The sequence below is a fragment of the Terrapene carolina genome, unplaced genomic scaffold, assembly GCF_002925995.2.
Source record: "Terrapene carolina triunguis isolate 2854851 unplaced genomic scaffold, T_m_triunguis-2.0 Scaffold136, whole genome shotgun sequence".
Taxonomy (NCBI): Eukaryota; Metazoa; Chordata; order Testudines; family Emydidae; genus Terrapene; species Terrapene triunguis.
Genome location: NW_020664487.1, coordinates 86426 through 104150, shown reverse-complemented (window position 1 = coordinate 104150; position 17725 = coordinate 86426). Strand labels below are relative to the sequence as shown.

Below are 17725 nucleotides of genomic sequence, written 5' to 3'. Positions count from 1 at the left end.
AAAAATACCCCTTTGGGCCCAATTACCTGGTTGTGCATGTATATATTTTGGCCCCATTTCAAAGTACTTAAGCACATACTTAAGTGCATCCCTATTCAGAAAAGCATATAAGCACATACATGCTTTGAGAATGTGCTCCAGTCCTATTGAAGTCAATGGTATTTAATCACATGCTTAATGACAAGGAAGTGCTTTGCTGATTTGGGGCCTTAGTGAATGCAACTTTGGTGACAACCTGGCCCCTAATTAATACATCAGCTACTTTAATAAAACCGTTAATGTTCTTGCCAGCTCTAAAGGAACAGAGTGCAAAAATCATGTTTACAGAATAGTATAAATGTTTATTTTTCTTTGTGATTTAGCTGACTTTTTACAATATAGAAAAGTGTATTTTTTGAATTGGTCTAGTAAATATAAATTTAATCTTTCTACTTTCAGGTGTAAACAGAACTAGAAAATGAACCTTTGACCCCACCCCAGATCTGTTTAAAATAACTGGATGAACTTGACTGTAAATCTTGTTCAGCAGTTTGTTGCAAATGGCTAAGGAAGTACAAAAATGATTTAGTACATACTAAGCGGGGGCAGAGAGGGGGGTGTTTGGAAACAAGCTCAATGTTTCAGAAAGCTTGTTCAAAACAAGTAGAACTAAGAGTATTTGATTGCACCTTCAAAATCTTTACAAGCAATGCCATCATACATCATCTACAACTGTAATCCAAAGTTTCACAAACATTTTCTCCACACTGTATATAAATACACATCACAAAAGGTGCAATTTAGAATAGGACACAGAATATATACAAAATTAACATGGATTTAGTTCTAGACAAAAGAAGGTGTATTGCAATCTGTTTGAAAAATAACTTGATTAGGTCTTACTTTATCCACTTACACTAATTTACATTTATACAAATCTTACTGGACATACTATATTGAGTCACTAAAAAGTAAGATGAATGGCTGAACTATCTACATTTAAAGTTATCGCACTGACATTTTAGAAATCTAGATCCTAATTATTAAAAAAAAAAACTTTTTAATGAATGGTGGATTCCCTTTTCGCAGGTGTGTGTATGTGTATTTGCTACATATACACAAACATATGTTAAAGAATATATACACACAGTTACACATGGCGAGAATATAAAATCCCTTTTGGAAAATAAAAGTATCAGTCTTGTTCTGATAATTACAGAGAGGATTAAGATATCTAACTAAATAAATGCCTGTGAATTTAAACATGGTTATTTCCTTTCATTAAATTTAGAGCTACACTACCAAAAATGTGATTTGGGACTGTTTGTAGTAAATACTAGAAAAAGTTCCCATCCTTAAGTGTCTTCTATGCACAACTGTATTTGACCTGATTTGATTCCTTCCCTGTTCCCCACACAAAAAAAGGTCAGGTGTATCTGTTTTTGATGGTGACCTTTAATCCGTACCAGTGTACTTGCATGTCATGGCTCAAACTGCAATCCTAAATAACACTTTTAAAAAAAATAAGCCAAATGAGTCCCAAAGATTAAAAAAGTGATATCAAAAAGGTCCACAGCTGTACAGGGAGTCTGATCTTCACACATCTTCTCTGATTAACTTGGATGCAGCTAGTTTGGAATCCATCTCACATGAAAACTGTGCTAACAGGAAAACACAAGGGTTGGTTCCCTCACACCCAGTAATCTCAGTTTCTGTGTAAATGTACACAACAATAATCTCATTTTCTGCCAGTTTAAGGGCTCTATCCTATGAGGTACTAAGGACTGCAAACGCTCTCTGGCTTCAATGAGAAGTGAGAATGCTCAGGACCTTGCAGGATTGAGCCCTAGATGCACAACAGCATCTCCCTGCTTGATGTTTATCTAATGATAAAAGTTGGATGGAAACTTGCTTTTACAGCATTGCTTTTAATTCTTTCTGAATTTTTGGCCCATCATCCGTCCTTCAACTTCCATTTTAGACTATTCAGCAAGCCGGTAATTAAATTTCTGTCATCATTTAAAGAAAAATGTAAATACTTTCCATTTTAAAAGTTGTGCCCTGAGGCCCAGATTCAGCAAGGTTTTTAAGAACATATGCGATGCTAAACGTGTAAGCTGTCCCAAGAAGTCAACGGCCCACGTGCTGAACATGATTTGTGCTTAAGGACCTTGCTGAATCGGTTCTTTAACACTGATCCGTTGCCTTCCAGGGTTGTAGAGTGATGTTCTTTTATCTGATTTGGTATTGTCAGTATTGTGAAGATGCTCATTTCTATACATGTCCTTTCAGAATTAATTCCTCCACAGATATACTGTTTTCTTGGTCTACTGCCAAAAATATTTTCTGCCAGTGTCTGATTCTTCCATATGAACAAAGTGATGCAACTCTATACACTGTAAATAATATATATTATAATAATAATTTATAAAGACTCTCTGGACAATTTTCTTAGAGAAAGGGGGAGGAAGAAAACATCTAATTCTTACCAAACCCAAGAAAGTTAAAAGCTGTACAACAGGAAGAAAAATTCACCTTTAGGCATCGTCATAAGTAGAAGAGAATTTAGCTAAAATTTAAAAGAATCTACTCCTAATTATAAAAGATTTTCTTGTTTCAACATTATGCAGGTCAATTTAAAACAAGCACCAAATTAACAATAAAATAGTATTAAATCCTCTGCTGTGAACCAAAGTGTCCCTGTGCCTTAAGTGTCATGTTCAGTCCAATTTACCATGGCTCCTATGCAAGAGTCAGCAGTTCATGGCACAGGAGTCACTTTTGGACTTTCCTGCTGAGTTAATGACTCTCATCAAACAACGTCCAAATTCCTCCAGGATCATGCGCTCCGCTGCTGCTTTTGACTTGCCCATCTTTTCAGCCTGCTCGGCCTGCGCAAGCAGGCAGTCACAAGTCGCATCAGCCACCTCCTTGGTTACAAAGGTAAATGGCAATCTGAAATGGAAATAAAAACTTAACTGTTGTCATCAGTAAGCTACACCACATGCACTATCTACAAAACTCTCTCTGAAGCACTGAAGTCAGAAGCTGAAGGAAGCCTTCTAGACAGTCCCTATAGCAATACTCATATATACTTGGACATGTTGTCAAACAAGGAAAATTTTGCTTACCTCTCCATTTTCCCTGTACTACGGTCCATGAATCCAATTAATTAACTTTAGGATTATGCCCTTTCAAACAGAGTTAGAGCACATTCAAAGTTTTCAATCAGGGCTGATCTGACCAGGATGAATCTGCTCCACAGTTTCTGGGGTACATCTGAGGCTGCCCCAAACTGAAAATACTGAACAAGCCTTACAGCTAAGCTTAGAGGCAACGCTGAAAGTTTTGTGGCTGCTTCCATCTCTGTACATTTTGAGACAGACTGCAGAATGCCATGAAGACAGATAGAGAATGCATAATTTTCCATATAATTTTTTGCTGTAGGAAAACTGAGAATTAACATATTTAACATTAGGATTCCACCTGTATTGATGCTAAAATCTGCATTAAAAGAATGTTAAGGTTACATGGTTAGACACACTGAAGTGTGGCAAATTCAAGCTTACACATGTAAATTTAACTGTCTCCTTCTCTGTATACATTTTGGTACAGGTTTTTCATTAGTATTTCTCAAATGCTACAACGTAACACAAAACAGTTTTTCTATACCACAGATATAGGTATATAGTATCTTGTAATTGTTTTTTGCAAATTTTATTTTACTTGCACTCATTTCAATGTCATAATGATCCAGTATATCTTGACTGACAAACTTGTTATATAAATTCTCTTCTCTGTAAGGGATGTATTTTAATAGTTTAAGCAGCAGCCATCTTTTCAACCAACAGCACTTAGATGCATTCAGGGGATGAGACAATTAACTATGAAATTAGCTCAACTGCAAATTTAGGCGGCTGATATATTCCAGAAAGGTTTCACTGTTCCTCGGGACAGAGAGTAATATGCATTTGTATAGCACGTAGCTCAAAAGGGCCCCGAGTCTGATTGAAGGCTCCTGAGTGCTATGGTAATACAAATATTAAATAACATTAGCCACCAAAACCTAAAGCATGAATACAAATGTCAAAGACTGAAGTAATCTTAACTTGCTAAAATCCACCCCAGCAGAGCAGCAAGACACCTGAATCATTAAAACAGTGTTAAAGCCAAGTCAAGAGGATGGAATGTGTTAACTTACTTCCCCCCTCCACTAGTCAGTGCTGGGGTTGGCCTCGTTAACAGGTCTGAGATTTGTGAGGATAACTTTGTCTTTGCAGCTGTCTGTTGCTGGACTCTTACTTCTGCTGCATCTGCTAAGTGCATCAGAGTCTTTCGTTCTGGGCTTTCTTCAAAGTTTTTACAGCCAATACATTTACATATTGAGGAACACATGATTTTTGCCTAAAAGGAACAAAAGAAAGGGTGAGTGGCCTAAAATATTATTTTATTCTCCATTGCTGGCTCATAAACTTAGTATGCACTGGAGAAATTATACATAGTTACAAGTTTTAATTACGGACAGTGCAATGGGCAAGAGTGACATTTAGAAAGGAGAAAAAGCCAATGTATTTCTTCAAGACAAGAAACCCATCTTACCTCATAGCATTCACAATAGTTTTTGAGACATCCCGATCGTTTGCAGTTGCAGCCTTTGCTGTGCCGTCGGTCTGATTCCCCTTCCTTTCCTTTCCCTATTTTGGGCTTGAAGGCTTCAGGGTTTCTATCAAGGCAGGCCTATCAATGCAGATCCAAAAGGTGTGTCACAGTTCTTGCAGGGAGCAAGATCTAGAGGACCAGTGCAGTAAGGACAAACCCAAGATTGTGCTGGAGTAAGTAAATCACATTCTCCTCCCAACCCAACAGGAAAAGGTGGCTACTTTCATCCCAGCTACAGAGATGTAAAACAAGAAGCAAATTGTCCAGTTTCAATAGCAGCCTTGAGTATGCTGAAAATAGATACATTGTGACATGCTTTTCTGTTTTGCGAACTTTAAAGGAGAGAAACAAAAAAAACCCCTTACCTTTATTGCTTTTTGCCTATCATTTTCATGGTCCAGGTTGTTATAACAATTGGTACAGTTGCAGTTATTGCAGAATTCACCATTTGCAAAACAATCACAATACCTGAAATAGGAGACCCAGACGGGATTTACAAACATGGTATGCAGGCATCACACTAGCTGTGGTAGTAGCCACAGGAAACATTTCTATGATAGTAACTCCTAAAAGCCCCACTTGGGATTGGGACCCCATTGGACCAAGTATTGTATAGACATGAATGAGACAATTTCTGGCTCGGAGGGCATACAGCATAAGACCCCAAAGTAAGGTAAGTGACAGGGGTATAATCTACAAGTAACGTGGCCCAGGATCGGCACCGCTTTGGTAGTGGCAAGTTTCGTTGGTTTTGTGCTTGTTAATTCTTTTATTGGGGTAGGGTGAGGAATGGAGGCGGGGGTAAGAGTCAGGGAGTAGGAAAAGGAAGGAAGAGAGGCAGGCACAGCTCATCATCTGACTAGTCACGAGCAATTCCCAGGGTATTGCAGGCTTCGCAGCAGAGGCGAGTCTAAAGAAGGGATTTGAAGGAATATGGCTGTATGGATTAGATCAGGGATTTTTCCTACGCACTGTGGTGGGAGGAAGAAATCACAAAGGTGCTTAAGGGAGGAGCTGATTGGATAGCTGTGTATCTTAGGTACTTCTGTGAACTCCGTTACCATAATGTCTCAGCACCTCACAAACTTTACAGCACCCCTGTGAGGTAGGGAAGGTGCTATATTTCCCCCCACACACCCCGGTCTTAAAATGGGGATCTGAGGCACAGAGAGAGTAAGGGTCAGATTTTCAAAGGTATTTGAAATTCACTGATAAACACATTGAAACCTGTGGGAATTAGGTGCCTAACCTGCCTCACAGGTGTATTGTGAGGACTACCCCATATGCAAACAGGGGAAAGTTCCCCTGGAGCAAATGGCAGTTTACATTAGTGGATTACACCCCTGGGCACAGATGGCTGTACCTGGAGCAAATCACGCTCCAGGTACAGCCTGGAGTTAATTTCTGTACAGTGTTATATAAATGCAAAGTATATCAGCATCAGCATCTTTTCTCCCCTTTAGATTTCACAGAACATTTGGGAATCAGAAAGCTGATATCCAGGAGGAAACCTCATGTCTGGCACACATTTGGCTCTCTATAAATAACAATCATGCAGGCTGTGAGATGTCTGAAGGAAAACTAAACATACATGATTAGTTCTGTTCTACTGTGATGAAAAATTTCTAAGCTCAAAAGTATGTGCACGCCCACATTATGAACATGACATGCATTACATTAAAAAGAACCTAAAATTGGCAGGTGCCAGACAGATTTCCTAACTTGAACTCAGATGGCTGTTATATCAGCTTCTCTAACAGTAGCACAACCACTCTGAATGCCTTCTTCGTCATCCAAGAATTAGGGAGCCACAAAATAATTTCATTACCTCCTCCTGATGTTGTACTATGTGGAAAGGTGTGGCATCATCCCACCTGAACGACCTCACATAATCACACCAGATACTGATGCAGGCATTGGAGTGGAATGGCAGGAGATGGGACACTAGACGGGGAGGGCTCGGAGTTACCACAGAGAATTCTTTCCCAGGTGTCTGGCTGGTGGGCCTTGCCCACATGCTCAGGGTCTAACTGATCGCCATATTTGGGGTCAGAAAGGAATTTCCCCCCAGGTCCAATTGGCAGAGGCCCTGGGGGTTTTCACCTTTCTTTGCGGCATGAAGCATGGGTCACTTGCAGGTTTAAGCTAGTGTAAATGGTGAATTCTCTGCAACTTGAAGTCTTTGAACCATGGTTTGAGGACTTCAGTAAATCAGCCAGAGGTTAGGAGTCTATTACAGGAGTGGGTGGGTGAGGTTCTGTGGCCTGCAATATACAGGAGATCAGACTAGATGATCACAATGGTCCCTTCTGACCCTGAGACATCTCACAGGATGTAAGTAACCTCACAGTTCCATTGGAAAGACATTTTAAGGCTTTGTCTACCAGACTACTGTACTTAATCTCCCACGGATGGAAACACGGATGCAACTCCAGTGGTGGTAGCAACAGTAGGAGCCATCATGCAGGCAGGGTTCAGGTGACCACTGGTACCTCTGTCATCCAGTTGAAATGCCAATGGGCAATCTACCCCAGCATTCCCATGATACTATCACCAGTGAAACCACAAGGTTCAGAAACTTAGAACATTGCTAGGGTAGACACAGCCTAAAGTGTCTCATTAAGTATCATATGCACTTATAGCAGGATGATTTGTGGATGGATTGAGAGCCTTACATTGGAATCCTTTTTATATACAGAACTCACTTTAGAGTTACTTTAATATTTCTATTTAATTTTGGCAATATACTAAAATATTTGTTAAAGAGAAAATACTTAAAACCAAATACACTTACAATTTCAAACACAGCGATTTTGTACAATTGCATGGCTTCCTGGGGCGGTTTGCAGGTTCGGATGGCATAATTCTGGAAAAGAACCATTTTATTATTGGCTTCTCTCTCTCTTTTTTAAGTTCAGAATGTTGATCCACTGAAATCCCATAAGCCAAACTAGATTTTTCTCCTACAATGTGAGCTTTAAAAGGTCTATGTCACGGATTACAAAATACAATTAGTAGGTAAAAAAATCAAGGAAGAGGTAAGTGATTGCCATGACCCTGGCTGCACGCTATGCTTAAAGAAGAGAAAGAAAGGAGACAAGGCTAGGAGTGGACCACATGAGAGGAAAGTGCAACTGAGCGTGCTGCAGCCATTCCCCTGAGTGAAGACCACGCTCCATGGTGACTGTATCTACACCTGGAGCAGGTTTTTGTGATGTTGTTATGAATCTAACCGAATCCAGTACCATAGAGAAGAAATAAATCCAGACTATGCCTCTCCCTTCATCCGAGTTATGTGTGAATTAAAAATGATAATGAAATGACAAAGTGACTGTCCTAGGCAAGCAGACAGAGACCTGAGCAAGGGGCAAGCAGCATATGAACCCTGCCATTTAGTTTAACATAAAGAGCATTCTGTGTCAGAGATCAGCCTTAACAACCACTGAAAGCTAGGATTTTTCAATGGTCATATCTGGCCAGCTATATTCTGACCATATGTGGTGACCCTTTGTGTGACGGGTTGGATCACAGAAACCCCCTGGGAGCTGCCATCTGATGTGCCAAGACTACCTCTGCTCCTGTTTTCCCTGCCAGCTCAGGACTCCAGCACCCTGTCTTGCTGAGCCAGACACTCCCGTCTGCTCCAACAAAGACCCAGGGTCTGAATTACTTGCCCCAAAGCTGCAGGTTTACCTGAAAACAGCTCACAGAAGTGTGCTTGTCTTTAGCACTCAGATGCCCGACTCCCAATGGGGTCTAAACCCAAATAAACCCGTTTTACCCTGTATAAAGCTTATGCAGGGTAAACTCATAAATTGTTCGCCCTCTATAACACTGATAGAGAGATAAGCACAGTTGTTTGCTCCCCCAGGTATTAATACATACTCTGAGTTAATTAATAAGTAAAAAGTGATTTTATTAAATACAGAAAGTAGGATTTAAGTGGTTCCAAGTAGTAACAGACAGCAAGCAAAATAAAGTAAAATGTGCAAATCTATGTCTAATCAAACTGAATGCTGATAATCTCACCCTCAGAGATGCTTCAGTAAGTTTTTTCCTCAGACTGGACACCTTCCAGACCTGGGCACAATCCTTTCCCCTGGTACAGCTCTTGTTCCAGCTCAGGTGGTAGCTAGGGGATTCTTCATGATGGCTCTCGGCCTTTGTTCTGTTCCACCCCTTTATATATCTTTTGCATAAGGCGGGAATCCTTTGTCTCTCTCTGGGTTCCCACCCCCCCTCACTGGAAAAGCACCAGGTTAAAGATGGTTTCCAGTTCATGTGACATGATCACATATCACTGTAAGACCCCAAGCCTTCATTCCTCCCAGCCTGACTCACAGGAAGGCCTCCCTGCAAACAGAGCCCCAGTCAATTGTCCTGGTTGATGGGAGCCATTAAGATTCCAAACCACCATTAATGGCCCACACTTTGCCTAATTACAATAGGCCCTCAGAGTTATATTTCATATTTCTAGTCCCAGATACAAGAGTGGTACATTTATACAAATAGGATGACTACACTCAGTTAGATTATAAGCTTTGTAATGATACCTTACAAGAGACCTTTTGCATGAAGCATATTCCAGTTACATTATATTCACTCATTAGCATATTTTTATAAAACCGTATAGACTGCACAACGTCACACTTTGATCCTGACATACCCCCAGAAGCTGAAAACAAAGCATTTATTGAAGGGGGGGGGTGGTGGTCAGGCAGGGGTTCAGGATTAGTTCAGACAATTTTGTTTGTTTGTTTTGTACTATTTAAATCACAGCAAACACTTTTCAATGTAAGACTTCCAGAAAAAGGCAGGCTCAGCAGAACGGGGTAGAATTTCTAAGCCTGCGTGGGAGGAGGGGGAGGCATATCAATTTGAAAAGTTTCCACTTTCAATGTGTTACCTTGGAACTAAGCCAAGATTTAAAAAAAAAAGGGAGGGGGGGAGGGAGGAGCTGAAGTTCGGTTCCCAAATCATATTCAGGCATCTACATAAATGGCTGGGTTTTCACAAGTGCTAAGCACCCAGCTGCTCCAATCAACTTCAAGTCCATGACCAGGGCTCCTATGTGCTACTGCCAATACATACAATAAATAACCATGGGCCAAGCTCTCTGTTCAAACTCCTACTATGGGATTGGGAAAAAAAAACTAAGATTTGACTTCGACCGAATTTAGTGATGGTAAAAGGCGCTGGATTGACAGCCAGAGAAACAGATGTTCTTTATTTAGCCACAGAACAAGAACAGCACAGGCCGCAGCCTCCCCACCCCACCGTGCTAAATTTTCCTAAAAAACTCTTCAAACAAGGATAGTCTGTCCCAATTAAATACATCACCTCACCATCTTTGGGGGAGATGTTGTGGCAAGCTTTTAAAAGTATTTTCAAAATACTCACCCATTGAACGGAAGCCTTGCTTGGGTCTGGATATTAGATGTCCCAGTAAAACCAGTGTTGCTTGCTATAGATACGTATGATGACTGCTGTAGCTAACAAAACACAAAGTATAAATGTATGTTCTGTAGCTTTTACAATTTTATACAACAGGCTTTGTAGTACACAGTTTTTAGTAAGCATTTCTGAAACTGCTGTATGCATCATGTAATCTCCTAATCCATGTTTATGAATGGTTTGAAAGTTTCACAAACTCACAAGACCTAAGCAGTCTAAGGGTTACTCTGTATTCAGCAGAAATGTCCTGGTCTATTTTACATTATGTTTTTGTCCATTTTATCTTAGAACCTTTGGACTGCATTATTTTTAAGCTACTTACATTACGTAATAACTTTCAGTCAGACGGATGCTAAAATGCTTTATCAATAGCTTGTATATCAGCTATCTACAGGAATGCCTGCACCCACCAGGTGAAAACTTGGAGTTACAAACGGTTCTCACCCCTTTAATCAGATCCCTTTTCTTTCTTTATAGATTTCAAAGTAGCAGCCGTGTTAGTCTGTATCTGCAAAAAGAACAGGAGTACTTGTGGCACCTTAGAGACTAACAAATTTATTAGAGCATAAGCTTTATGCTCTTTATGCTCTAATAAATTTGTTAGTCTCTAAGGTGCCACAAGTACTCCTTTTCTTTACAGAGTGGATCTTGGTGCCTGATCACTGCACCTGTGCTACAAGGGATGAATCAGAGCAAAGTCACACGAGTCACTGAAGTAACCTGCAAGGTCATAATCCATTCAGAATCAACTTTAACAAAAATAAGAAACCAGGGCTGATTTGCACTCCCTTTGACTGTGGTACTGTTAAGTGTTTACCTGCATACCTTCTTGTTTCATGCCACGATGAGTTAGGTGCAAGAAATATGAGTAGCAAGACCTCGGCACCCAGGACCTTCTCCTAGGAAGCACACACTACAGGAGCATTCCTCACGCATCGCTCATCAGAATCCCCCGCAGGTGGCTCGGCTTTGTATTTTTTTACTCATTGCTTTCTCAGTGTACATTTATTTTTCTACACTGAGCCAGATTTTCAAGAGAGCTCAGCCTTTAACAGCTCCCTTTTAGGCATCTAGATGAAGTGGCCACATTTTCCCAAGTGCTCGGCTGCCAGCAGTTCCCTCTGAGAACAATATGAGCTATTTGGGTGCTGAGCACTTCTGAAAATCTGGCCACTTCATTCAGATGCCAAAAAATAGGAAGAGCTCTTTTAAAAAATCTGGCCCCAACTGTGAGTGCTGGCCACTTCAGAAAATCTGGCCTATTGTCTTTCTTCCACTGCTTCTTTGTACCAAGGACAAAGATCTTGTTGTGTCATTTCCCTCCTGCCATTCATCTAATACTGTGTTGTTCCAGATCTTTTTTACCTACATAAGGCAGGCCACTACAGGAAGAACTGTACAACGAGGTCTCTACCAAGTATACACAGCATGCCAACAAAAATCCCTGTACATCCCTTTTCAATCTTAAATCGTGGATTTAATTCCCATTTCTTTTCATTCTGATTCTTGACCACATTTTGGCAAAGGACAAGCCAAAGCCCTAAACTGAAGGAAGGGATCAAAAACATTAACACGAATGTAGGATGCCTTCTACAATTATTTCTGTAAGTTCATCATTTTGCCCTGTGCTAACACCATACCTGAGTGACGTATTGAGCTGGAAGAACTGCATAGCCTACGTTTCCTGTGCCAGGTGCTGGCGCCAGCACAGTGCCCGGCGGGAGGTTAGTGAGGTTTGGCTGTATCTGTGGCAGTGGAGTAGCTGGCATAATAAGTCTCTGTTGTGGCTGACTAGTAGTAACTATCTGTGAAGTTGGGTTGATTGGTTTGGGCACCACCTGGAAAGAGAAGAAATCTTTATGACATTGTCAACATATCGTTTTTTATCCGCTGCAGAAAACTACACTGTACATTTTTCTAAAAAGTCATTCTGAAGACAAGAATCTGTGCAGAACAATGTAAATCATCATATTTTACCCCCAGAGTCAGAATTTTGACATCTGTTTGCCAGATGAAATGAGACAATATGGATTTCATGTTGAACTCACCTGTTTGACAGTCTGAGCTGGTACTATTGGGACAGACATCCGCACTGGAGTTGCATTCACCACCACTGGCTTACCTGGTTAAAAAAAAAAATATCCCGTGTCACACTATATGTGCACATTTATAAAGAGTCTCTAGAATTTAATCCTGAAGCAATTTATCACTTTCACATACACAGAATAAACAGTTACTTGTGTGTGTAAGATGGTGGGGTTTATTGCCTTTTTAAAATGTATTTTGGTTATGCTTGTAACATTTTATTTGGGTTCTATCCTGTTTATTTTAGTTTATTTACTGTTGTTCTATTTGTTTTTACCTTTTAACTTGTGCACTGAGAGTGGACTTAATTTATAAAGTGATTATTTTATTACAGTTTTTCCCCCCAGTAGCTCTTTGAAAACAGAGCTAAACCTGTTATTTGCAGGAAACATAGTACTGCAAGCAATTCCCAGCTGATTCTCTAGATCTCTCTCACTTAGGCCCCAGTCAAGCACTGACACACGTGAGAAGCACCAATGAATGATGGTTACTCAGCGCATAAAGACAAGTGTGTGTTTGCAGGATCAGGCCCTGGGAGATCAAAAAAACTTAACTTTTTTTTAAAACCAGTGTTACTGTAAGGAAAAAAAGATTTTTAAAACTGGATTAACTCTTCACTATTTATGCTGGTTGTCCAAGTGGAAAGAAAGAAATGCAAAACCTAACAGTTTCACTCTAATCTATTTCACTTTCCGTTTACCATAGTATTAGCACTATGCGGCAATGTCTGCACTAAAACATTACAGGACTTTATTTTCTATTGGAATTTATACAATACATGGGAACAGTTCCAAAGGACCAATTCAAAATAAATGTATGGCAACTGTTCAAAACAATTGTCTTAAAGTTTGGTCAAAGTTTGTTTTCACAAAACCTAAATTTAGGGTCAAATTGGATCTTACATTTCCCCCTTAAACAAGACTCTCTAGGCAGCCTTTTCTCCCCTAATTTTGCTCACCAACTCATTCCCCTTGCCCTTTAATTTATGCCAACATAACATATTTACTAAATATTCAGTACTGCCACCTAGCAAACTGCATACATTTAAGACCAACACTTCTCATCAGTCTGTGTGCAGAGCTCCTCTTGACATTAATGGGAGTGGTATGTAAATATGCAAAGGGGAGAACAGGCATGAAATCTTCTGGTTGCTACTGTCCATACCAGAAAATGCATGGTAAAAACAAGGGGTACTTTGCAGTTCTAAATCACTGTCTATCAAAGGATCTCAACAGGCTGGGCAAACATTAATTAATCCTCACAACATCCCAGTGAGGCATGTATGGCACTGCCCAGATTTCACTTTTGGGCATACTGAGGCAGGGACAGGGTATCAGACTTGCAACAATCATCCAACAAGCAGATGAGTGGCTGACATTCTTCCCTGGGAACAACAGCGTATCAGGCACCCCAGGAGCCAGTCTCTAGGGAATGAGGAGTTCAACATCAGAGCATTTCCAAACGCATCCTGGAGTTGGTAATGGGATACAGAGCCTTTCAAAGCCAGGGGCCTGGTACAAAACTAGCACAGCTGGCCAGGGCCACAGATTTATATCATTTGACAGTATATTTACCCTGTGTGTGTGTGTGTGTGGGGGGGGGGTGTTATATTTGTTAGTGCTTAATAAACCTAAATTAGACAAATAAAATAGGGTATGAATGGACACCACTGACCTTGCTGAAGAGGCTGTGTGTTGGTACTAGGATTCTGACTGGCTGACTGGGTTGAACTGTTGGCTGTTGTGGCCGTAACAAGTCTGACATAATGGAATTTGCTTCCAGGTACCTGAATCTGCTGAACATTGGGGGCCGTTGCCAAGGGAATTATGGTCTTAAATTGAGATGTACTCACTCCTCCCACAGTGATGGTCTGTACTGCTGACTTCACAGCCTGTTAAACAACACAGGCAGCACAAAGTTACCTGACAGTGGTACGGAGGTGTCACCATTTCTATCCCTAAATTTGCTAGTGAACAATTCATTAACCCGCCCAGAACCCCTGTGAAGCATGTCACTATTATCAACTGAAAACCTGAGGCACAGCAAGGTTAAGTCCCCAGGCCACAGAGGGAGTCGGTAGCAGGGCCAAGGGAGCTCAGTCCCATTCTCAATCCATTATACCAGACTCCCAAATAACCAGAATCACCTATAAAAGCAAAACCAACTGTCCCTCAATCAAGAGCCAATGTCAAATGAACACAAACTATATAGCAGACAGTTTGAGAAAGAGCTTTCCCCAAATTACTGTGAATAAAAACAAAATCAATGTTATGATTTTTCAGTCTGTGTGGAAGTGGGTGTCCCACACTCGCATTGTCGCTCCACTACTCAGCTCTGTGTACCTAGAGCATCCCCTTCCACAGCTCAGTACAGGAAGCCTACATGTCAGCATGCAGCCTCCAGCTGGAAATGGAACTGAGGCTGTGAACCTTGAGGCTTTGAAGCAGTGGGCAACAGTGTGTGGGCTGGCTAAGGACAAAAAGGAAGTAATGGGAAGTACTGAGAACATGGTAAACAAGTTTAAATCCATGAAATCACGAGCAGAAGCCAGAGCAAAAAGCATTTAAAAAAGGGGAGAGGAAGCAGGAAAGGAATTTGGTAGGCAGCATGCATGTGAAATCGCAGTGGAGGATAGCAGAACATTTACAACATGTGAGACTTCATTATTTCAGGCTTTTCCCAACCGACACACTGAGTAGAGAGCACGTATTTATTTTAAATATACACATTTGCTGCTCACCTGACTTTCTCCATCACTGCTAACAACTTTTCCATCCTCCCCATCTCTCAAGCGCCAAACCTTGACTCCCTTGTTTTCCTTCTCTCCTCACATCCAGGCTTTTACAAAACTTGTTCCTTCTTCCTCTGTAACATTTCTAAAATCTACTCTTTTCTCTTCAGTCCTACTGCCAAAATTTTGATTCATGCCATGAAACTGTCTTGTCTAGATAGGCTATTTCAATTTCTTTTCCAGCCTAGCTGCCTACTCCCTCTTCATCTTCCAAATTTCACCAGCTACAGTGCTGAGCAGAAGCGAAGTCCAGATCTACTTATATTCCACTGAAAGCATAAACCCACTCAATAGATTTTATGATAAAGTTGTTTCTTGGGGTATTTTTAAAATCTTTTTGTGCTGTAACCTTCATTATCAAGAGCAATTCAGAGTCAACATCATCTGTAATCATAGCTATAGCTAACGTGCTGTTTCCATAGACAGACCAATGTGGGCAGAGAATTTCCTCTCCTCCTTTAAGGGCTGACCAGTGTCAGAGAACGACTTCGCTACTATATGAAATGTAAGTGTGTTCTTTAAAGGGCCTGATTCAAATCTCATGGAAGACAGTGGAAAGCCTTTCATTGTTTCCATGAACTTTGGATCAGACCCTGAAAGTTATAACATTCAGGTGACTTAATTATGGTCCATTGATTGCTTGTATCCAAGCAATAACCAACAGTTCATTAAACAAAGGTTTAAAAAGGGAGCAGGATTTGATCTGAGAATGAGATCTAGGGTGTATTTAAGCCCTTAAACCACAGTTCATATTATCAAATATACACATAATGGAGAGACAAAACAGTCAAGACCAGGCTGCGTCACTGGTATTCTACAGTTTCTCAGGGAGCCCAGAACTATGGGTGATCTTGTTACCCCACTGCCTGAGCAAAAGAGACTTGTTGGAACTAAACTAGGTGACACCTCCCTGCCTGTTAGCTGACCAAACAATCTCCTCCAGAGCTCTGCCAACTTTTACTCTGTCTAGCACGTAACACTTAGTCCCCAAACCTCCTGAAAGAGCATTTCTCTGTAATATCCAGCCCGTCACTGGATGCTCACAGAAATTACCAAGTAGCTCACCTGAGAATTCACCCTTTAGTATTACAACACTGAGAAGAACTTACAAGTAAAACCAAGAATAAGTTTATTGACAAAGAACAGAGAATTAAGTGATATTAAGCAAAGCTAATAGAAACAGATGTGGTTACAAATAAAACAAAAAATATAACATGCTTCTACAAGAAGAGAACTTAACTTTAGCAAGTTAATCTTATCTAAAACAGTCTCTCACCTAAAACTTTTCCTGGAGAGCTTGCTAGTATTCAATTATACCAGGAGCCAGATTTTCAAGTCACCTACACCCTACAAGAGGTTTCCTCAGCAAATGGATAAACATCATGTCTTTTTCCACTCTTCTTATAGGCCAGTTCACCTTTGAAATGTATCCTTCGAAGCATACCTCCTGAAAAAGTCTCTCTCCCCCGCTGTTTGTTCTTTGGGAGTGCAGACCCCATGCTGTCATGCTGTCTATGTTGATCTTCAGTTAATTTGCTTTTCCTATTGACTCAGTATGCAAATATAATCCCCATTGTCTTGGGCTAAACCTGCTTAATTTACATCAGAGACGGGGGAGATAACTATCTTCCCCTCCTGTCTGGAAGAAAACACGTTTTTTTCTTTGGTTACAGACTTAGCTTCAAGCATAATATCAGGAAGTATCCATAATTTCTCCTATAGTGTTAATACATACATTTCACTTTTAATACATTGGTCATTAATATCATTGTTTTCATATGATACCTTACACATCATTCTTTATAGATAAATGCCATGACAGCAATGCTTTAGGTGTAGTGAGTTTTCAGGTCTGATAGGAGTTGCTGTTACATTACAATGAACCCTTTGCCAATTGACCGTAGGAGCCCCTCAGCGGAGAGAGGATGGGGACAGGTATTTGTACCTGATGGTATGCCCCCCTGCTGAGGGTTTGAAACACCAATTGCACTACCTCCTCTCTCCACTGTTGAATGTCAGAGCTAACTTTGATTCCATTAGGAGTCTAGTTACAGGCTGCTGAGCTGAATTCACTTTGGGCCAATGGTGCACCAGCACTGGGGCTCCCCTACTATACTATGAGCTGAAATTGCTAAGAGCTGAAATCACAAAAGAGTCTCAAGTGTATTCAACACATAAGCTTACATACAAGGCGGAAAGCTCGTCTCTCTGACTAACAGAAGTTGGTCCATTAAAAGATATTACGTGATCCACCTTGTCTCTCTAATATCCTGGGACCCACACAGCTACAACAACACTGCATACAACATGTTTCTGGACAGTTACAAGACACCTTGGAAAGAGATGACAAGTAGATGGCTGAATAAAGTGTGATTTCATGTCATGTTAATTGCAACAAAATTAACAGACTATTAACAAATAAAATTAACAAACCTATTACTGTTGTGAAAGGAATCTATACGAGCAAGGATGAGAGACTTGTGAATTTACTAGCCATTACAAAATGTACTAGTACCTGAAAGCCCATGATATCGCATGGGTGTCAATGACAAAGCCACATGTCTAAAAAAGCCAGCAATGGCTGGGAACTTAAAAACTGGAGAGTACCAGACAGCAAATCCCAGTGATGACTGAACCTAGTGATATTTTTAACAAAAAAAGCGCTAAGCCATGCTTATACCTGTTTCCATCACCTCACACTGACTCAGACTTTCCAAGCTTCAAAGTGACACACAGACAGAGCGACAATCCTAGAAT

The 17725-nt window shown here is 40.6% G+C and overlaps 1 protein-coding gene across 1 annotated transcript in view; it reads right to left on the bottom strand.

Moving 5' to 3' along the window:
- Nucleotides 1–315: 315 nt before the first annotated feature.
- LIN54 (lin-54 DREAM MuvB core complex component) overlaps nucleotides 316–17725 on the bottom strand; it is a 62742-nt gene continuing 45332 nt past the window's right edge. The window contains exons 6-14 of the mRNA XM_026653269.2: nucleotides 13852–14068; nucleotides 12141–12214; nucleotides 11733–11930; nucleotides 10039–10130; nucleotides 7433–7504; nucleotides 5004–5106; nucleotides 4579–4716; nucleotides 4181–4383; nucleotides 316–2934 (exon numbers count right to left, since the gene is read on the bottom strand). Of these exons, the coding sequence (XP_026509054.1) occupies nucleotides 2733–2934; nucleotides 4181–4383; nucleotides 4579–4716; nucleotides 5004–5106; nucleotides 7433–7504; nucleotides 10039–10130; nucleotides 11733–11930; nucleotides 12141–12214; nucleotides 13852–14068 (1299 nt within the window). The 3' untranslated portion in view covers nucleotides 316–2732. The remainder of the gene's footprint in view (nucleotides 2935–4180; nucleotides 4384–4578; nucleotides 4717–5003; nucleotides 5107–7432; nucleotides 7505–10038; nucleotides 10131–11732; nucleotides 11931–12140; nucleotides 12215–13851; nucleotides 14069–17725) is intronic.